This window comes from Spea bombifrons, chromosome 5 (genome assembly GCF_027358695.1).
Source record: "Spea bombifrons isolate aSpeBom1 chromosome 5, aSpeBom1.2.pri, whole genome shotgun sequence".
NCBI classification, from domain to species: domain Eukaryota; kingdom Metazoa; phylum Chordata; class Amphibia; order Anura; family Pelobatidae; genus Spea; species Spea bombifrons.
The window spans coordinates 88,384,674-88,408,900 of record NC_071091.1 but is presented as its reverse complement, the minus strand read 5'-3'; the positions used below and the strand labels follow the sequence as shown (position 1 = coordinate 88,408,900).

Below are 24,227 nucleotides of genomic sequence, written 5' to 3'. Positions count from 1 at the left end.
TTTTCTGCCACTAAAAAAATGCTTCCACAGATTTGTTCTGCTACAGCTCTGGAGTTGGATCTTCTCCTAAAGGTAAGTGATTTATTTTATTTATTGTTCCTGATTTAAAGAATGCATATTAAGTACTTACAAAGTCTAACATCAATTCTAGTACTTGGATATTTTCCTTTTTGCTAGTTTGTATGTATTATGCATGCATACAAATAACACAAATATGTAATTTCTTATTCAGTATCTGTATGATAAGCAATAAAAAAGTTGATACATTTTATTGGGCCAGCATAGAAAAATACGTAAGGTTACATAAGCTGTCAGGACCTCTTCTTTAGATGGAAATACGTTTCATAACTCCCTGATAGATGTAAAATAGATAATTCCCAAATTCCAACCAAACCACATGGTGGGGATTCGAGATTATAACCTTTGGGTTCAAATCAATGACCAAGTGAGCATATTAGAATCTTACCAAAGCAAAGTTCCCGTTTGAAAGACTAAAGATGTTTTAGATTAACTGTATCATCACCATTAGGAGCCACAAGCATTATCTATGTGTGTTTGTATATACACAGTATATATAAATATATACAGTCCACTTGTGTCCACATTTAGTTTTAAATCAGGAACAAAAGTTCTCAATGCCTGGGTGCAGCGCAGCCAATAAACGATAATCCATAATAAGAACCCACTTGCAGGTAATTTATTGAGTTTGAAAGAAGATCATCATCAGCGTGTCGGTCCGGTTATCAAGATATTCACAATGGCTAAATGAGCCGTTTAAATACAGACATAAATGCATAAGCAATTACATCGTTATTTAATATACCAGTGTATCTCACCAATTAATCACTACTCCCGACTCCTAACAGCGAAACACACACGCACACGTATATTAATGAGCAGAAAGGTGCCAGCTAAAGTTACTATGAGACCAGAAACGCTAGCTTCGCTATCATGAATCTTCCTATTGTGTATGGTGGCGCCAAACACACAGCCACAATTGTCTAGATATACTATTTGTTACTCGTTATATGAAACACCATCCCCTAATCAATAGTACAGCATTGTCCAAAATGTTTTGGTATGGTAAAGGGAACATACCAAGATACTTTTGACAATGCTCTGCTTCCAACTTTGTGGGGACAGTTTGGGGAAGGCACTTTTTCTATTCCAGCATGACTGTGCCCCAGCGCATGATGCAAGGTCCATAAAGACATAGTTGGATCAGTTTGGTGTGGAAGAACTTGGCCGGCCGCACACCCCATTGAGTCCTGGCCTCAACCCCACATGAACTGGAACGAAGACCTTCTTATCCAACATCAGTGTCTGGCCTCAGAAATGCTCTACTGGATGAATTGGCAAAAATTCCCACGGAAACTCCAAAATCTTATGGAATGCCTTCCAGAAGAGTGGAAGCTGTTATAGCTGCAAAGGGTGACCAACTACTCATTAAAGTCTATGTATTTAGAATTCAAGTCATCAAAGTCCCTGATAGTGAAATGGTCAGGTGTCCCAATACTTTTGTCCATATGGTGTATATTAATATATATAATTGAGAACATAACACACATGTGTACACATATCCTTAATTGGTTTAGCAATGCGGTACCAAGTTGTAAATCTGAATGTGCATTTTGAGGCTGCCGATTGGGAGGTGTGGGAACACAAATCAAATGTCCCTCTTACCTCGTCATTCATCGAAGCTACAGATAAGTCATTAACTCAAAGGATATGGAAAGCGAGGAGTCACAGTTGGAGACTTAAAAGGCCTCAATAGTAATGTGTCTTATATTTGTTTAAGGCCGTAGCACATTTTTACCACAATTATAACACTTTTGCTTGGCAAACTGCTCCATTAATATTGCATGTGAGGATTAACATTAAGACTTGCTGCTGCTGGCTTATGTTTCCAACACCTCTGTTAAGAAAAGGGCAAAAAAGACAAAGTCTATGCTGTGTACAAAAAAAAGTCTAAACCTTGAGAAGTTCCATCAAATAAGTAAAAAAAATGTTTTATTATATGTTATGACACAAACCCAAAGAAAACTTCAGTCAATACTTGATTTCTTTTTAGGGTAAGAAGCCTGTTTGATCTAGAAGTAAGAAGTCATAACATGCCTTCTGTAATGTTTAAAGATTATTCAATGTGCCAAGTTTATTCACATGGAGAGATATATAAAATACAGTAAATATGTTTTATTAGTTGTACTTACAGACATTTTGAAGGCTTTTAGTTACAAAGTGAAACATAGGCATGATGTTATTATTTCTATCAAATTAATATGTGCCCCCAACAATTTAATACATTACAGGAACATTTCTTATAACAATAATGCTATAGATATATAGGAAAGGTGGAGGAGGTTTGCAAATATGGGTCAAATTTTAAATTGTCCTACTCCAGGCAAGTTTAGAGTAAACATCCTTTGTGTAACGTGAGCATTACGTTTTGTTTTTATGGAAAGAGACATAGTGAACCTTACCTCAACAGAAATCTTGGGGCTGGTTGCATTTCTTATCTATAAGATCCATGTCAAGGGAGACAATAAAATATAAGACTTGCAACATAATCATCCTTTCTTCATTTTGTCCAAAATATAAAAAATAAAGTAAAAGTAAATCCAATAAAATAAATACAATAAAATAGAAATGATTCTGGGTGGTACATTTCACAACATAATTATTTACCCACCTTCTAATTAAAAATGGAATGAAGAAGAAATGTTGAAATCCCACTCTCCTATTCGTTCCACTGGTATCAGCTCTGAAAACTATCTAAAGTAGAGTAACTGAGCAGTTCCTACATAATGCCCCAAATCTATCCACCCTCCAAGTGACATAAAGTGCTTGTTTTCTAATTGTTTAAGATAGAACAAAATAATATAGTTTGTTAAGGATTGAGGAAATCAATACATACTCAGGACAGATGCCATGTAAATGACAGAATTGGTTATCCTTTGGTCATCTCTATCAAATATTATACGATCATTTAATAATGCGATGATCAATCAATCATAAGAACGGATGCTAAATTGATTTGTCTTTTTGATGCATACAAAGGGGTATCATCTACATTTAGATTTGCTGTGATGTACATAAAAAAGAGAAGTAGAATCCGGAGCCACCTATCTATGCTTAGGACTTACAATAATAACCTAATAGCAATAAAATAATCTCACAGACATATTATTTGCAAACAGTTTATTGTGATAGCAGCATCATGCACATTCATTTAATAAATTCAACAGTGTAAAAGCATTCACCCTGTAGTTTACAGAAGCATTAAACATGCCCCACAATACAAAAGCCTCCAAAAACATTTTCCTGTTGTTCGAGATTTGATCTTTTTCTTTACCAGAGTGATTTGGGGGTTGACCACTGTTTAATTACCATTTTTACTTATTATGCAATCAAGCAATGATTTATTCATTTAAAATATAATACAAACGTCCAGGCTTCCTCCATAACCACTATATAAAATGCAATTCTAGAAATCTTTCTATATTTTTTAGTGTAAGCATAGTGATAGTGTTTATTCAAACTCTGACAAGTCATGCACTCCAAAATATGACGGACATTCACAGAACCATTTGTTCCACAAATGTTATTCAGAAAGTATAAGATACGTAGCAAGAACGACATGCTGTACATTTTTTTTTTAACAAGAACACATTTTAAACATTCATTGAGTGTGTCCTAAAGTTAGTTTTAGATAAAGAATACAGTAAAAATATGTCAAAGTTTTTTTTGACGACTTTTCTACCATTATTTTTTAAAACATCTTTAAAAAAGTATGAATTAAGGCAAATAACATTAGTTTTTTAAGTACCACGGAATTACTGTAAACATTGTTCCACTTTGTAAATAAGAACACATTTAAAACCAGTAATTTTTTTTTTAGGTTAAAAAGTAGAAATATAGGTAGCATGACAGATTAAAAAAATTACTATTAGGAATTTTCAAGAAAATGACGATCTGGCCATTTATTTTATGATCATGGACACTCATAATATATCAATATCCATTAAAAGGGAACGTGGTACATTCAATATAGTTAGAAATAAAGAAAATGAATGTCAAACTTTCATTCTGATAATACTGAAAAGATAGAACACGATGCAACATAGTTATTCAGCCATAAAAAGATAAAATACACACAGGCACGGTGTGTTTTATTCATGTTTTACAACACCAGCGAGTTCTTCGGTGTTTTTTTAATATCCCGTACATGTGTGCATTATAAATTTCCAATATACTCTCCAGTAAAAGATTAAAAAGCCGAGTTCAAAAATTCGGATGCAGGGTAGGCTAAGTAGCCAAGCCTTTGGTTGGCTTTTATAAACTAGTGCTTGTGCCAGAGCAATTAAAACTACTTAAAAATTTCATATTCAATGCACATAGTAAAATTTTAGAAACAAACTGATCCATATACTTTACAATCTTTATAGTACTTTGTTAAAGAAAAGTGTTATTACAATTATCATTCAATAACTATGTAAGTTTCATGCACGTCGTAATGTATTGGTCTAAGTATTCCGCAGATTCGGTGGAGGAATTTAAAATGACTACTTCTTCGCTCTACAATGAGTGCATATAGCTATGCTCCTAATGGTTTTCAACCAATAGTAAATATGGTCCAGTCTAGGAAATAATTACTGTAATGTAGAACTGTGTTTTACTATAAGAAATATAAGGAAGTAGTCTAGGACACCAATTTTAAGAGTGCCTGGAGAGACAAGGAGATGCCAACGACACTCATCTCCAACCAGTTTTGCCCATGCCCTTTAAATGTCTTATATGTTATTGGAGAACATGGTGGTAGTTTTGTCCAAAGTCTTCTGAAGTTACCTTTAAGCAAGCCAACATAAATACAAGGAAGGTGCCTGGAGACATCTACAGCTTGTCTGACCATAATGTTGTATGAAGCCAAAGTGTATGAAGTCTCTCCACCTGAATATGACCCGACAGAATCCCAAACAATGGAAGGGTGTGTCTTATGTTATGGGATATTTATGTAAAGTAATTGTATTATTGCTATCTAACATTCATTTAATTAATGATTTTTTTTAATAAATAGATTGATTGTACTTAATTAATTCTGTATCAGGATTTGGGATAAGAAATTACTTAAATCACTTGAAACAGATCAATCATTTTCATAGTATAAATAACACATCTCTGAGCAAACTGATGGATGAACAAAATAAGCCAGCAACGCATATTTTTTAATAAGCGCAACTCAAGAGGTGCTGTGCGGCACAAAGCTAGTGTTTTTTGGCAAATGTAATGCTGAATATAGACAAACATATCTTATGTCACACGCTATACAGCAAAGGCTTGCATACTAGCAGCGTGTTGAGAAAAGAGCGGTGCCCCTCAAAATATCTGTGCTGAAAGAGGACCCCCTGCTTCTTTAATATGGATGGTGGCACAGATGCACCTTTATACGCTTTTTGAAGTTGCACGGTATCTTTCCTCTTAAAACATATGAAGGGTGTTGAACAGTGTTTTGAACTGTTTAAACTTTTTATTTTAAATATTCAGTTTTTATATCATGTATATTCTACATTTTGCAATAAATGTGACAAAGCATAGCATCCTAAATATTAATAACTATTAAAGGAAATCAAGTATATATTTTCAGTATATTTTAAGTTTTCTCCTTTTTTAACACTGAATTTAATTTGAAAAATGAAGACGTATATAAAGGACTTACGTTTTTCTGTGAATTACGTAAAATCCCTAACCGTAGAAATGTTCGTTGTTTTGACTTACAAATTAAGAATTACAAATAATATAGAAATGTCACAGATTAAACATCCATTATTTAAAAGCATAAACTTCCCAGGGTGTGCTACCTAGAGCTCTCCTTCTGGGAAAGGGGCTTTGTGAGGGAGCAGGGCTAGCCGTGCGTGGAGGCAGGGCTAGCTATTCATAAGGGTAGGGCTAGCTGTTCAAATGGACAGGGCTAGCCCCAGACAGCCTAAAATGGGCTAGGGGCAGGAGGAGAAATGATTATAGCCAAAGGCCGGTGCCCGGAGGCAGCAATAATCCAGTTAGAAATGTGTATTTTACAAATACCTTACGTGTAAAGAACTGATAAATATCCAAGGCAACCTGGGTATCAGTTAAAGGTCACACACGAACCAGGTAATATGGACAAAATCATTTCATACAATTATATTAACATATATTGGTAGAGGCTTCATTATGATTGATTTGGGCATTTTCACTGGGCAAACCATGCCAAATCTTAACAAACACTACCAATTTTATCTCATTGAAAATGCTTTATAAGGTAATTAGAAATATGAAACAATATAAAAATAGTTATTCTTCTTATTTATTGCAGATATTTCCAGTGTTTTGAAAAAAAAATGTTTCCAAGTTCTCATGTAAGTGTGTTTTCATGACACCAACGTGCAAGGTTCTCTTGGTATCACAACCCTGTAGAGAAAGAAGATAAATAGTTACACTATAAGCTGAAACACAAGAAGAATAAAACTACAGCAAAGGTTTAAACACAAATTATGTTTCTAAAAGAACAGCTCAGTGATGGAAAGATTTAATAGGACCCTATTGTAAGCACAATATTGTATGTGGCCTTAATTGTATGTGATAATTTTTAGTGGGCCAATATATTCTTAAAACAAGCTGATGATTCCATAAGGAGGACCAGCTCTTCATAGAGTGGAGAGTCACATTTGTATACAATTCTAACACGGGCACTATAGAATACAATAAATATGTTTTATACAGGGTCATCCAGGCTATTCTTGGAGCAGAAGCTTGCTAGGACTGACCCTTTATAATGTAAAGTGAGATCAATGACATGTTCTTGTGAAGGAATTTTAGCTCACATACTTAACTATGCATTAAGAAGTGACAGAACAGTTTTAACGTACACTATATAACCAAAAGTACGTGGGCACCCATCCCAAGTATTTAGTTTAGCCATGGCTTTTGCTAATAGATGTATAAACCCATGCACATGGACATACCATCTTCACAATGGTGCAGTGGTGCAAAGAGCCTCTGGACTCAAGAGCTGGGGAAACATGTTCTCTGAAGTCATGAATCCCGCTTCACTATCTGAAAGTTTGATGGATGCTTGGTGGATGTCAGGAGAATTCTATCTACTGGAATGCATAGTGCCTACTGTAGAGTTTGGTGGAGGAGTGATAATGGTGTAGGGCTGTTTTTCAGGGTTTGGGCCCCTTAGTCCAAGTGAAGAGTAATGTTAATGCTATAGCATACAAATACATTTTAGACAATTGTATGCTTCCAACCTTGTGACCCCAGTGTGGGCAAGACTCTTTCCTGTTCCAGTATAACTGTGCCCTGTGCACAAAGGCAAGATTTATAAAGATATTTGACAGGTTTGGTGTAGACCAACATCAGTGCCTTACTTCACAAATGCTCTTTGGCCTGAATAAGCACAAATTCACACACACATTCCAAACTCTTATGGAAAGCCTTCCTAGAAGAGTGGAAGCCATTATCGCTGTAAAAGGGGGCCAACTAAATATTAAAGTCCATGGTTTTGGGATGGGATGTCCAACCAGCTCATATAGGTGTGAAGGTCAGATGTTCACATACTTTTGGTCATATAGTGTACATGACTTAATAATACTAAAGACAACAGTATTAATAGTAGTAGTGTTAAAATATACCCCATTCCTACCCAAATTGTGATGCATTCCACAGCAGCTTGAAAATCAGAGTGTGCCAATGCCTTTAACAGGGAATTAGCCTGTGTGTGTCTTTTTGTAATAGTGTTAACTATTTTGTGGTATTGTCTGTAATAGGATTAAAGTGCTGAAACATACTTTTGCACTTCACTGTTTACACTTAAATTACAGAGCACTTGGCACCGTAGCTGTGAATAGTCAGAAGTGAAGAGTGTGTGGGAATGAGAGCCCTGCTGGATTCCAGGCCATAACCATGAGGGGAGGCGTTATGTATCTGAAACAAATGGCATATTTACTTTGTAGGTTTTAATTTTCTCATACACAATTGTAGAGATAGCCAAAAATTCCAAGCAGCTCCTTATGAATAGATAAAAAGGTACAAAAGAATTGGCAAGGTAAGGCTACATGTTCCCGGGAGAAAAAAAAAGAATATCCACTCAAAAGTGAAAAAAGAGAAAAAAAATAATGAAGAATATTTGTAAATAACACTGTTGTTAAATAAATTAATGTTCAAAGGTCTATTTAGAGGGCCAATACAATGTATTATACAGGAATCTTTCCCAAAAAACACCAGAGTTGAATGTGCCACTTTCTGTTCAGATAAACTGATTAAAAGCTACAGGGAGTTCATTTTGAAGATGCTAAATACTGGAGAAAGGCGACTATACAGTAATGTTGAACTTAACTCCCAACTCATATTATATATATATATATATATATATATATATATATATATATATATATTTGATCAGATTATAAAACTGGAATTCCTACTAATGTTTTCATTATTACTATGAGATTAAAAATACATTTTCATATATATATTGTTTTCTATTTCTTACAACGGGTAACTAATAATAATAATACGTTTTGCATAATATAATGTTTTCAGGCAGCAACTTATCTATATGCATCCTGGCTGAGTTAGCCTGGCCCAATCTACTAGACAAACACTCTGACAAGAATGACGGCTGTCATTCAAGCAGCCAATCAGTGGCAAGAACCATCTGACCACAAATGGGGACCGTGGCTTCTTCCTCATGTTTAAATGCTTTCTTTTTTGAAGAATGCATATTAGAGTACTCGCTCAGTACTTTAATATGTATTCTTCTTAAGTTGGACTGTCAGGGACAGTAAGCTGACCCTTTAAAAATGTTACAAAAAGAATCAGTGGAACTGGGGCAATAGCTATAAACCTGACTGTTCGGTGATCAATAAAATATCCATGACCTGACTCTCTCATACACAAGAATGTACACATCTGTACCTCATTTTAATATCCTGTCCTTAAACTTGCTTTTCCATGCCTGTCAAAACACAAATTTATCTACATAACAATTGTGCATTTCTAATTGTAACATAGATTAGGCTGTAATAAGGTGCATACCTCCGAACAATTCAACTAGCCAGAGGCTCTGGTTAGAGGCATGTCTAGGAGATATGATTTACCGAGACATTTTATGTTTTTTGTTACCTATTGTTAGTTATTTATACTGTAGTTTGGAGTAGCCGTATTAGTCCAGTGTATAAGAATGCAAAAAAAAAAAAAAACCCAGAATGTTTTTTTTTGCATTCTTAGATATTTATATATAATACCCATCAAACATTCTGAGCTCCTTGAAAATCTGGGCCTTAAAGACAGACACATGGATTTGGGCCTCGAAAAGATGGGACACTATTTAGTTGTTAATAATGAATGCAATATTTTTCATCACAATGACTATGTTGATATGTTTACCATTATGTTTACCATTGTGTTTTGGGGATAAAGGTTTGAAGTGAATGACAAGTGTCATAATATAAGTAGATAAGTGCAACAGCTTTCTAGCAGGTTCAGTAAGGGATTTTAAACATGTACGGGACAGGTATAAAGCTACCTACGACGAGACCAAAGACTGACAAGGGTCTTCACATCCAGAAAAATTAGCAGGTGGGCCGAATGGTTCCAATCTGCCATCAAACTATGTTTCTAAGCGATGTACAGTCAAAAATGTCTGCAGTCTCAAAGTGAGTGGAGTGTACATAGCAAATTAATATAATCCAAATTCTAAATACCTGAACCTGCAGCATGAGTCAAAAAGATTTTGCTATATAACCATATTTAAGGTTATCAATTAAATAAATAAAACAAGTGATATGTAACATGGTTATGGCAATATTAATACAGCTATCACTAAGTTGACTGATATTTCCAGTAAAAAAAATCCGCAATTAAACTGAAACCAGGATTTTTTTTAAATGTGTAAATTGACTGGTTGCATAATGTAAGGTGACTGAGAACTTCCTGTTTTAACCATATTATGGCGTTATGGTTTATTTTACTAACACATAATTGAGAGAATTCCTTGGCAAGTCAGTTGGTTCCAAATCTGATTAGTTTTGTGAATTTCCCCTTGGATTCCCGTGAGATTGAAGGCTTTGTTATGACAAAATTACGCAAAAAAAATATATGAGATGTTTTAGATACACTATCCACAGGAAGCCACAATCTCCATCTCACATTGATACCTGACCTGGAAAAATCTTAGTGAAATTGTGAATGATTTCCAAATAATAATAATAATAACGCTCAGCTTCCTGTTACATTATAGGGAGCGTGCTCCTAAGTATATTGAGCTTGCTCCCAGATGATATTAGTTCAAGATTGTATGCTATATATAGTTTTAAGGTCATTTCTGAATGACATAAAATATTGATTGGAAGCTGTGCAGAAGGTGAATGAATGAAATTATAATTTCCGGGATTTATCTTTAGGAATGTGCACAGTGTGTCTTAGATTTTGGACAGCTTTTGCTATTTATTGCGTTGCTTTTGTGAAGTTGTATTCAAGACGTAACATTTGTTTAGTTCAAGGCAAATATCAGGGGATGGCCCGGGCAGGGGAGAAATCGACCCGAGCCAAATTTTTCAACCAGCTTTGGGAGGTCACATAACGTCACATAAGGTGCCAGCCCTCCTTACGTCCTGGTGTTGGAGAGAAATATTAAATACAAAGTTGAGATTTCAACCAATGGAAATTAACGTAAAACCTATTTTATCAAGACGATTTTCCATTATCTAGCATACTGAGAATTGTTTGCAATTAATTACATTATTATTTATGAAAACATTTTTAAAAAACAGAAGTTGACATATCGGTTGATATTTCATCAGTTCTAATCTTAAATTACTTCTGAAAACTACAACATTCTAAAATAACTTGATTTGAAGGATTTTATCTCATCTTAACCATGAGATCAGACGTGTGAACCCTGGCAAATTTCTCTTGGAAGACCAGCTGATCTGGCCTAGCATTATTATGTTTTATGATTATTATTATAATGGATTGTTCCATATAGCACCATCATATTCCATAGTACTGGACAATGGGCAAATTGTATAGTTCAAAATTAAAAAAGAAGAAATTCCTTGCACCGATATTCTTTTAGAAGGAATGCTCAATCCCAGTATACCACATTAATAATGGGAGTCTTTGGTGTATAGACCCCCCTAAATTATGTCAAATATCTGTTAAAATCACAATTCAATCCGGCACTGAATACAGATGATTTCATGTGATATTTTAATTATATATCACTTATAATAGCCTATTTTTAATGTATTTAAATCTAAAGACATTGTTATGTTTCATAAAAAGTACAATGATGTGTGTTAATATGTTCAATATATCAAAATTTGAAAGAAGACTTGAAATACTTGAAGACTTGCAGACTTGAATTGAAATACTCACGTTTTTCTTTCTTCGCCTCTACAATTTCACTGTCTGTGTCACTTGGAAGGGTCCAAGGTTGACGCGAACCCTGCAGTTGTTCAAAAGACTCCTCCTAAAAAAGCAATCAAATCAAAAAGGTTTTCAGTTTTATACAATATATAGATATATACCCATAATTTAAATATTTAGTTAGCATGGGTCCAAGCAATCTGGTTCAGACAGAATGATGAATCAATGCATATGCACATAATAAACGTCGTTTGTTTTGTGGTTTTGGCCCCTCAGTACCCGTCATGTTAGCCAAAAAATCCTGTTTCCCTGTATGGGGTTAGAATGTGTTTTTCAGGGTAAAATCCGTGTGTGTATATTCTGCCAGTTTTGAAGATTTAGTGATAGTAAATAAATCACAGTTTTCATGTTTCCCTACCTAGAACTAATATAATGCAGTCTTTATAGTAGTTCAAGTTATTAATAACACAAACATGTAGCTGGAGTTGAACATTCTTCTATTTACTGTTTAAGTAAACACTGTACTTTCTCATGCTGGAATGGAATACACCTTACTGCCCAAGGTCATTTACTTAAATTAGCTGTAAGATGTAACTTTTGGTGCCAGGTGTTATCTCCCAGAGGCATAATTCTTCACAATTTTTAGCTTCAAGTGTTTATTTACTTAATGCCTGAAAACAGTTGTATGTGTGCGTTCTATTAATATGAAGTCCCTAACCTATCTTTAGATGACTTGCATGCTCATTTTCGTTTAGTGGAGTAGAGAGGGCCTGATGATGGGTTCCAGACCAAAGCCTAGTCCACAATTAACATACATTTACATGTTCTTTGTCTGACACAAAGAACATTCTGAGCATGAACACAAAGTAAGGAGTAGAACATTGCAAACTCAGTGATATCTTTGTTCTGAGTCTATGGAAGCAATGTGTAGTGTTTTCAGGATATGTTCTATCAGGATTGTATTGATGTATTCCGGGTCTCTAGAATATTATTCAGAATGTGGGGAACTTTACCGAACCCAGGCTAAACTACAATATTGATTATTGTAGCTCAAATGACACTTGTGTTTTAGGGTGAACAAGTTGTAAGAAAGTTCACAGTGGGTTCTCCGTTGTGTACTAAAGGACATGAGACCCAAGGCTGTCTTTAGAGCAATGCAGTATTTGGTAAACTGCTGAAAATTCAGATCTGTATATTCCCTACATCATTTATTACAATGCCAGACTGTCATTGCAATGTCCCCGGCACATCCGCAGTGTGACTAAGACTAATGGGATCCCTTCTGTAATGATGGACGCACATCCATTTATGCACCAGACAGAGCAGGCAGCTCTCTGCTTCTGTTCATTTACACTGATCGGCAATGGTGTCTACTTTCTGATCAAAACGAAAGAGGGAGTTACAAGTGTAGTGTGATAGGCAAGTATTAATATGAAGAACACCAATGGGGTTGGGTAATGTACTTACCAACTAGAATTCAAAAGGTTATAAAAAACATTAATTGCTAAAATATCACTTTGGTTGGGTATTGTATTGGTTTACATGGGATCTAAGATGGGTAGATAATGGCGTCGGCGAAGTTTAAAATGCCGCCCCCCCGGCATCGGCGGGGGGGGGGTGTCATTTTAAACTTCGCCCCAGGCGGCGTTAAGTCTTCGGCCGGCCCTGCTTATTCTTGATATGCCCTGCTAAAAATATATACTAAGTAATCGTAAAGACCTGGAGATAACACAACACAGTAATCATTTTCTAAGGAGATACTTCTCTGTCTTCTAATTTACATTCAGTAGATTGCCAGCTTTTAGATCACTATGTAGCACGACGACCTTTACTGTTTACGACAGTAAAAGCAAAATATAAAAAAGACAAAAGGAGTTTAATCACATTAACTGGACTGAATCAAGCACTTGTTTATTTGTTACTATAAATCAGTACACTGATTCATTTTTATATGTTATGTTTTTTTATGTTATGTAGACTTTTATGTTTGCTTTTATAGATAACAAAGGACTCAGGATAAATACAGCAAAATATTTGTTCTCTGCTAAACATCTGACATTTTTACCAAGCAACTCAAAGAAATAACATGTCATCTAAAAAGATCAATGATTTCTGCATTGTGCACAGTAATATTTTCACACTGCATCATTTGTTTTACTATTCGGAAAGTGATAACAGGTTTAAATGCACCGCTACTAGGATTGCCCGAGCTAATAAGTCACCCAATACACTGTTAAGCACATGATTTCATTAAAGATTAATTGGCCAGGTGGAAATGCCTCAGTAATGCAATCACTTTAAAGAAAGAAAAAAAAAAAAGGACAAGTGCCGCTATCCAGCTGTGCTGAAATATCACAGCAGCCATCACTCAGGCTATACAGACAAACTGGGGAGTGCTGCAGCCTGAAGCTCTGGGTGTCAATGCAGAATGATGGCTATTCTGATATTTCAACACATTTACATAGCAGCCCCCGGCATACCCAGATTTTAGTCTTGTGTCCAATTTCTATCTGTTTCTTTCTATTTCCGATGCCTCCAATCACTAAGCCTTTAAGTTACACCATGTTAATGAATGCATATGTTTACAGAATTATTACTAATATTTACTATTTTATATAGCTCCGTCATATCTCACAGCGCTCAACAATGAGACAAAAAGGACTCAACCAGTAGTGAATCACATGACAATTTGGGCAGACATAACTGGTGAGGAGGGAGTCCTGCTTTTATGGTGCGTCTTCATTACTATTATTTCATTCCGGAACTGAATTTCCCACTAAGGAGTTTATTCACTAAGTGCTCAATTTAGGATTTGTTAAATGGCACTCAGTTGGCACTGGACGCAATATCAACACATTTCTTGACAAACACTACTGGGGAACCCACAATCCACCTAACAGGAGCAAGAAAAATGTCCGACATATGCCCAAGTTGTAACATTTTTCTTGTGGTTTCTGTCAGACCTATCTGACCCTTAATCAGTGTCTAGGTCCATAAGGGGCAGGTTTATCCACCACCAGGAACAGCATAATATGAATACAACTAAAGGTCAGTCCCCTCCACCTGGAGATCAAAGGCTGTCCATTTAATGACAGAAAGTATACTCACAAAGCAGAATTCTTACCTCTGAGATACTGTTTTTCTGAGAAGCATTTCCTATATTCTCTGCGGCAATTTGAACAGGAACTCCCGACACAGAGTTTGGAGTCCACGCAACCTGACTCTTAATCGTTACAGATCTACTCCTTTGGCCAGCAAAGGTTATATCCTTGTTTCCTTGGTTACTTGGGGTCAAGGGTCGAGATGGCAAGCTGTTTGGTGTCACAGGTCTGCCCAATGGAGTAAGTGGTGTTTGAAGTTTGTTTGACTGTGAATTTGGTGTTTGAGGCCTACTATTTGGGAGACTTGAACCCTGCCCTCTATTGTTTGGCTGAGGTGGAGACTTATTTCCTTGAAGCTGAAGCTGTAGGCTTTTTGCAGCTTGGTTTGGCAACTGTGGTCTTGTGTTTTGTAGTTGAGATAAATGGTAGACTCCTTGTTGATCACTATTAACGGCGGCACCTTGTTGACTGTTTGGACTCCGTGACATACTGGCTTCTGCCATGAGAGCCAAGTCTTTTTCAATATCTGAAACAAGAAAGGAAACATTGTTACATCTAATTTACAGCACACGATACAGAATGCATTGATTGTCACAACTACCGCATGAAGCTAAAACCATGGCTGAAGCTTTCATGAGTGCTCGTGAGTTGCATATAAATACTAAATAGGATAGAGTCACAATGCAGAGATAGCAAATATTGTAGTTATATCTGAAACACAATGTTCCATTTATTACTTCAAAACATATGGAAATTTGTAATGGTTTATATAACCAATATAAAAGTGAGTTGAAATCTAATGTTTGCCCTTAACACTACTCAACTAATTCCGTATCTGCCATGAAGAGATATTTATGGTCGTTCTCAATGTTCTATCATGTAGACCTTGCATCACAGTTCTGTACTGTACAATAGTATTCTGAAGTATAAAACAGAACTGGGTCTACTGTCAACCCTTCTTCTACTAAACCCTTGTACTATAAAACAAGGCATTTTGATATTTCTACCACCTTTTTGTTGAATTGGCTTCCCACTTAAAACCGTTGGAAACAGGTCCCTTTTATCTTCATCTGAAGAAAGCTCAGTCCCGAGCTATGATACCTAACTCTTAGCCAAAACACTTTAAATGATCGCTGAAACAATTTAGACCATAGCTTTACATAAATTTTTAAAACAGAAAGGAATATGCTTTATCATGGAGTTAATGGTGATTAAGAAGACCATTTTCATTTCCAGCAAGTTAACAAGTAAGATGTATCAACAAAGGAAAAATAAAATATGAAGTGGGCCAAGAAATGCATCAGACTTAGAAAAGGCACTAAATGTTAAAATTGGTGAATATTTAAAAATGTTGGAAATTCTGAAAAAAAATCATATATAATCAAAATAAATTAAAAAAACACCCCATGAACTGTTTAAAAGTTATACTGTGTTTTCTTTTATAAAGGTTATGCTCCAAAATATATTTTATGACACTGTGCTCTGAGATTCACAGGAGGAGAGAATAATATGGGTGAGGTTAGTGTTGCACATCCTTGGAGACTTGTGATCCTGTTCAGTGTTAATTCCACAGTGTAGTTACAGAACTACATGTGCAAATGACGGGATTTATAACGTACAATAACTGTCTCATAGACTGGAACATAGCGGCATACACCTTTACAAGAAACAATTATGTCATGCAAATTCATACTTAAAGCTGTAGGCTTAATAACTTAATAATCCACTTATTTGAGGGGGTTGAGGAACTTCGTTTTTTTAGAAATATTTAAATCTCCCTCTTATACCATAAACATAAAATATTGAAAATCCACAATTCAAGAAATAGGGTTCAATCACAATGACCTATGGATTTATTGTACAAATGTATCAACTCTAATAATTGCATTTTGGCTTAATAAAAAGATTGTCAGTCTTTTTGAAAGTTGTTATTTTTCAAAGGTTTTTGTCTACCCTCTGAAAGAGAAGTTGTCATGAAACAAGGTTATAGTAAGAACAGCAACCCTAATGCTTCGGGTCCAGGTCCCAGAACAAGCCTCCAGCTGGCCCATCTTGCAGGGCTGCCCCAGTTTGAGATACCGGTCAACCCTTTGCAGGGCAGACGTACAGATATACCTGTTTTGGGTAGGCTTGAGAAGAAGGGAGATAGTACTTAGAGTATTTTTCCACAAGAAAGCAGACAGGATATGCCTTACAAAGGGTGATCTAAACATGACCAATGAGGGAGTGATTAGATTACAAATATAGTTCATTCAGTGATGCAAAACTGTCGAGTTCAATATGATCCAATAATGACAAAGCCAATAATATACTGTACATAGCTGGGAGCCCTTAGGGTATGACCAGGAGTCTCCAGGAGAAGCACTGCTTCCTTGGGTTTCAGGGTCACTTCACATTTCTCCTGGCCGGGGTAGCGGTGTTTATACAAGACCACTTTCCCTTCTACCCATACAGGTATAGTACTGTCTACATTGCTGGTTAGCCCTGCTCCATGCAAGGCTAGCCCATTTTCTAGGTGAAACCATTCTTCCAAAAGAGGGGGAGCTCCAGGTATGGTAATATATGTAAATTAAATTAAATTGGGCACCTTTAGCATCCTGACTAGATGATGGGATAGTTAAACAAACTAGCACTGCTCTCTCACACACCTATTTTATGTCTAATGCAGAGGTGGACAAATCCAGCATTTTGAGGGCTTCAAATAGGCCAAGAATTCAATGAATCTTTGCCTGAAAATAAGTAGTTTTATACATTTTAACTAAGATGTCAAGCTAAGATGTCAAGCCAAACAGGGATGAGCCCAGTGCTAGTTGTTCCTGGGCGCAGTATTTCTATGCTCCCATTCGTAACTATAACATACGGACATACTAAGAAGTAAACACGCTCTAGCACCCACTTACTGTAACACTATACACATACATACATACCATCTTGCTTCTCTCAATCACACCAATAACCCTAGACACACCCTAAAACCATGCACTCCAAATACTAACACACTCATGCGAATGCCATACACTAATATACACACATAATCTTACACATATGTTGACACACACACTCATGTTAACAGTATACCCTGACACCCACCCAAACACTAACACCAAATACTGAGGCAAACACCCATGCTAACACACACTAACATCATATTCTGACACGCACACTCATGCTAACACCATACAGTAACATGTGCAAACAATGCTAAAAGCATGCACTCAAATATATTACTATCATATACTCACACACACTAACACAAGCACACTCTAACATTATACACTAACACACACTAGCACATACGCAGTATGGCCACACAAACTAGCCAGTATACCAGCACACACGGAGTGTACTAACATACTCACTCACTCTAACATACACTTATGCATATATACACACACTCTCCCTCTCCTATCATCAGTACAGCTTTCACAGCTCCCCCTCCCTGCTCTCCCTTCCTCCTCATGCTTCCTCTTACTTCAAGAGCCCTGACTTCACTGTAACTTGCATTTTCTTTGCAAGCTGCTGTTGCCCTACTACTGTGGGGTCACATAGCATCCTGAACATGACCCAGGTAGACGCCTTTGTTACCAGGTGCAGTTTGCACACCGTTGTATCCTAAAGTGCTGGCTTGATTCCGCCCTCAAAAAGTGGAATTGTGCAGCCCTAGTCTAATCTAAGACTCATTTGAATGAGAACACAAATTTAACAGATTTGTTCATGATGTCACAGAATTTCTCATTTTCTGCTGAAATTCTCATATATGTCAATTATTCTGGTTCTTGTAATAAAGTGTATCATGCTTTGAACTTGAAGCAAAACAATGGGATTTGGGAATTAGACAGGGCAGTACAATCAAGCAGCACCAATAAGTATCCTCACACGGATATATAATTTTTTAATAAATATCTGTCTGGAAAGAATGATCTAAACTACTGTTTCCCAATTTGTATGCACGCAGTCATCCTTGTTAGCTTCAGCTGATTGTTGATCACCAACCTACTTCTTTGTTCTCTAACTATACCTGCCTTATGTGAAACAGAAGAACCATATCATAATGATTAACACATATATATATATATACACACACACAAACACACACACACACACACACACAAACACGCACACACACACACACACACATAATATTAACAGACTGATAAGATAGGCCTGGTGACCAGAGAGGGTGGTAAACATTTGTAAGCCATTTAGAATATTTGAATTTCTGCCCAGTTCACCTTCTGTGACATTTCTAGCTACCTTAAGCACCTTAACTACCCTTACAGTTTACACCAAATATCTCCAAAACATTATTTAGAGCTGTCCTGGTGATAATTTGTCTTTATTTAGCCCATATGTTAACACATTGGAGTATTATACCACAAAAACTTGTTTCCAATACTTTACATATATAGGATATAGAATATATTACTGTGAGGAATTTAGCAGATTTTTATGTTATTTTGCTTTCCATTGACAGGCAGACTGGGGAAAATTCCCATCCTAGGACAGATTAAAGGGCACTTTTTTTCAGCACATACCAGCCAGATGCTTTTCCATGCTTTGCAGTTCTTTTGCGGTTAATGCCTCTTTCAGGAGCTTTTGACTGTGTGAGCCTCCACTTCTGGCAGACAAGGCTTCTGAGTCCCAGACTGGTTGACGCTAAAGAAGTTCAAAAAGTGAGAGAAAGTGCTTTTACAAACAAGTCAAAATTGAAAAAAGGAAAGAAGTAACTACACGTTCCCAAGGCACAGAGATCTTTGGAATTAGTAGTTTCTCAATAGGTGTGTCTACTGTCATTTTATTTAAGAAGCCTACAGAAAATGGGTTACTTGGACCGTCTAGAACTACAACGCCTAGCGTGCTTATTCGGCAAAAGACCAAAGGGTGTCAGAACTTTCTTGAAAATACTAAGTACATTTGTAATAATGTGGACACAGTGGCTTATCATGAGGTCTCATGATCCACTGAAAATGGGCAGAGAAACTATATGTTACAGTTTTTCCACCCTGATCTGATATTTGTGAATTAGACTAAAATTGTCCAAATTGTGTAACATATTTTTTGAATAATTGAATGAATCGAATACAGTGTATATTATATATATATATATATATATATATATATACATACATACATACATACATGTACATGTACATACATGTGGCATCCTGTAGACATGTTTCGCCCTGTGTTTGATTACTTAGTTAATATGAGGCTTTGCCAGAAGGCTTAGGCAATGTATTCACTTAAAGTGAGGAGGGAAAGGGGTTTTTGTGTAATGATAGTTTTTGTATTTATCTGCATACCACATATAATTTTACTTAAACCAAAGTCTGGACATGTTGCGGTGTTTGATGCTGTAGCTGAGCATTTGATCACGATTTCCACTTACTGGAAGTACATAAACTTGAGATAAGTACATCTCATGGCCACAAAGCACTTGAAGGTCAAGACTAAGAAAAACAAATTCATATAGTAATATCCTGAACAAATTCTTGAAGGGAAGTATCTTAAAGGTTTGCAGGAAACATAAATTAAACTAAATATCAGTACATTCTACCATAGAAAACATATAGCAATAAACTCCTGTAGGCCAAGTTTATAGCAGGGGAATTCAGATTTGGCAACTGTGCTTGGATACTCTGTTTACACAAAGAAGTCATATGTTTCAGTTGGCTATGCTTAAGTTTTATCTTTTTTCTTTTCTTGTAGACAATGTGGCATTGGTCCTATTCTCTCATCTTCCCCTGATAAAGAAATAATTAAAGAGGAGCAGGAATTTGTTCAAACCATGCTGCAGCTGGAAAGTGATGTAAGCTAGAGACGCTAGAAAGGGGTGAAACTGGAAAAGGTGCCTTCACCCTCTTCCAATCCCAGTGCATTGAAAAATATGCTGGCTTGGAGACCAAGTTGTCTTGACATCTCAAAATAATGTTCATTATATATAAGGATTAATTTATGTAAATTATTAGAAGTAGATGCTAATTATAAAAAGTTATTGCATGATTAAATAGAATGTAATTGTTGAAAAGCTTGAAAAGGTATTGCTGTTGGTTCCTGATAAGTGGAACTGGAAAGTCTGGGACGTTACTGGAGATCTCCCCCATGCAAACTCCTCAGCGGTTATTACACAGAATATAATAGTACGCTCTAAGATCATGAGTGGGTTAAGGTGCGTGTCTTATATATGTAAAAGGTCAGCCCTTCTCTTCTGCTATTTCTTGCTGTTTTCGTGGTGATGACAATATTTTTTCAAAAAAATGTGTTTTCTTATCCCATTTACTTTGATACAAGTCACAGAAAAAAGAAATTGTTAATAAAACCTTCAAAGCAAGGCAACATACTGGTAACTACTAAAAATATTTTACTCAAAATATGCCTGAAACTCATAGTTGCCAACATTTTCAATCAAATGCTTACTTGAAAAATTGAAACCACCGCCCAAAACTCCACCCACTGTGCACAATCCACATAATTAGCATAATTTGGCTCCGCCTAGATATTATAGTGCAGATTACTGTATATCACCAGGTTGTGTCACACTATCATACATCCTTGGTGTGCGGTACATTTGCAGCACAGCATCTATGTCAGACAGGAGAATTTTATGGGTATCAGCGGTGGAAAGATATAGTAAGACCCTGTGCAGAGCTCTGTCTACACCACAGAACAGACAGTTCACAAAAATATTGGGGAGTGAATATATTGGCGAGTGATATAGGCTTTTTGAATACCTGAAGGAGGATGGAAGCAATAAATATGAACACTGACACCCCACATACACACTCATTCTAACACCTCAAGCTGTCTAGCATTGTACACTAACACACATACACTGATTGTAGCATCGTGCACTGACACTCCCCTCACACACACTATATGCTGTCACACACCGTCTAACACTGTACACTGACTCATGATGTAGACAGCTTAACATGTACACTGTCACCCCATACACACTCATTCTAACCGTGTATTTTAAGTAAAGGATAGGTACAAAAATGGATAATTGTAGATATTTTCAGAGTTGCAAAGTAATAGTATGGATAGACTGTCAAAATACACATGCGCTGCCTTATTAATGCCTGCCCATACACATATACATACACATTTGAACTTACTCACAAACCTACTGGCTCACACTTGCCCTTGCAGCCACACACTTACTTTCCCTTAGATACACATGCTGTCAAATACTCATACTTTCAAAACACAAACACATTCTCTGTCCCCTTTCTCATTACCGTTTTTCTCCTAATCTCTCCTATTCTTTATCTATTCCTATCTGTCCTATTTTCATTATATCTCCCCTTTCTCATTCTCATCCCTTTTCTCCCCATCTTTCTTCTTTAAGTCCTGTGGTGGGAGTCCAAGGTCTGTTTCTTCAGACCTCTTCTCCTGTGCACACTGCTTCAGTGCTCAGTCATGATGTTTTATCCTGGCGCTCAGCATCAACTGCCGGCACACAGTGTTAGGCAGAACTAAGGCAGAGGTGTGAAGGAATAGACCTCGCGCTTCCTTAATTTTGAGCCGGTAAGAGGGAGATTCATGATCTCCCCAATCGGCCCTGCACCCACAACCCTTAACTGCGGATCTCCTGGGACACGGAAAGTACCGGGACAAACTCCAAAATCCTGGCACTATGATGGGACAGCTGGTAACAATGTAAATCTTGAATTATCAACTAGCACTTAAGTATCTGGAACAAATATGGTTGCCAACTTATTGTCTGTAGAACCTGCAATAATTACCTAATTTATGACCTTGTTTGATTCCATGTTAATAAAGTCTATTAGTACAGCTGGTGCACATAAGACACGCACACACGTTTCATTCTTACATTAATACTTTTGAATGCATTTAAAATATGCTTTGTGTCTTTTCCAAACCACCAAACTGAAGATACACTAGATACAGTTTTCCATAAGTCTATTCTGCGTCCTCAGTGGAATTTTTTTTTTTACATTTTTTACAACTAGATTTCCCCACCTTTCGATTAGGCATTGGTTTATTGGTCTACTTGTAATAATCAAAAACACAAGTAGAAAAGGGCTGGAAACGTGAAGCAGATGTAAAAAATAAATGTTCACGCTTTAGCTGAAACATTTTTTTTAACGATGGAAAAACCTTTCTCTGACGGAGTTCCATAAAACTTTAAGATTATTTGAGATTTCGTTCTTACATATCCATAGAAATGTATCGGAAAATACCAGTGAGTTAATTGGTTTAGGTATATTCAGATGGGCTACAGTTAAGGCATAATGGGAGTTGGCATCCATCAACTACCACATATGGAAGGTAGAACCTACCTAAGCCTGGTTACCAGTTGTCACCATTAGTTTAATGGATTAATTAATGGATTACTAAAAATTAATTTGTCAAATCCACAAAGCAATACTGGCAAGGTGTTTATAGTGATATAATAATACTAAATTTGAGCAAAGTTCAGTCACCCAATGATTTCAGCTTCTCAATGTATTCAGTGGCGGCTGGTGGGTAATTCCAATGGGGGTTCACAATACACACATTTTGAAAATGAAATGTACATTTACTACTTAATGTACAGGTTAAAATAAATTTCCCTAAATTAACCCTAAAGACCCCATTAACCATAACTGCCCCTAAATTAACCCCCACCTCCCCTAACTTTCAGCAGCCCAAATATTAATTTTATACTCACAGTTAGATGAGTTGCTGAGCAGTGTGGACGCTATCAGGAAAGGGGTGGGGCCAATCATCAGTGTGACTGCAGGGATTGCAGTCAGTCACTGGGGAGGGCGGGGAGTGTGGTGGCTGGGAGCTGACGGCTGGGAGCTCCTCCCCCAATCGCACAGCCTTTACTGTGCGAACAGAGATGAAATGGGCGGCTCAGCCGGCGCTTTAGCAAGCGCGGCAGCAATTGAACCAAATAGGGTCTCTTCCTATCGCGTGTGCAAAAGGCATAGGCACTGGCAGGCTACATCAGGGGACAGGAGGCTTCATGGCATGTGACCCCCAAAGCGCAAAGCCCAAAAAACAAATTGCAAAATTCATCAAAAATCCATTTTAATCTAATTTAGATTAAAATAGATTTTTGATGAATTTTGCAATTTTTTTTCCTTTTGCGCTTGGGGGTTCACGTGCGCATGTGCTCCTATGGAGGAGCCTGAACTGCCTGTATAATGAAGGGCTTCCATGGTATGCAATTACTTTTAGAAATCATTCAATATTAACTTCACATTATGCATGGCCAGTTTAGGGCCTTGTTTTTGCCGTTTTTAATGTATAATCAAGTTGGGAAGCTGAATTTTGTAATACACCAGGAAATGCCCAACTTAGTGAATATACATCTGACTATGGTATTTGTAGCTAGTGTATAATTAGGTGTTGATCTCTGTTTCTATGTGGGCACAAAAACAAATGTCTATATATTTGTGAATGATAACATTCTCACTTTACCTTAACCTGTATTGCTATGTTGTGTTTATATTTCAATCCCACGAGAAACAATACTGGAACGATATCAGAGATGTTCCTCTTAAATGGCATTTCAAAATGGATTCAACATAAATTGGTCAGGTAGGAGCCCAGTTGCAGAGGATACCCACGATGCATGACACCAGACAGGAAGGTACAGACAGGCGAATAGAAAACACAAAATGCTGAAAATGAATAGGGAACAGTCTATATTGGAGTGTGATGGTTGGTTGGGAAACACAAACAGGACTGGTTTACACAGTG

The 24,227-nt window shown here is 36.6% G+C and overlaps 1 protein-coding gene across 2 annotated transcripts in view; it reads right to left on the bottom strand.

The window, feature by feature from the left end:
• Positions 1-6,360: 6,360 nt before the first annotated feature.
• C5H8orf34 (chromosome 5 C8orf34 homolog) overlaps positions 6,361-24,227 on the bottom strand; it is a 91,144-nt gene continuing 73,277 nt past the window's right edge. For both annotated transcript variants that reach the window (XM_053468319.1, XM_053468320.1), the window contains exons 11-14: positions 19,046-19,166; positions 14,534-15,036; positions 11,419-11,512; positions 6,361-6,444 (exon numbers count right to left, since the gene is read on the bottom strand). In XM_053468319.1, coding sequence (XP_053324294.1) covers positions 6,437-6,444; positions 11,419-11,512; positions 14,534-15,036; positions 19,046-19,166 — 726 coding nt within the window. In that variant the 3' untranslated portion in view covers positions 6,361-6,436. The remainder of the gene's footprint in view (positions 6,445-11,418; positions 11,513-14,533; positions 15,037-19,045; positions 19,167-24,227) is intronic.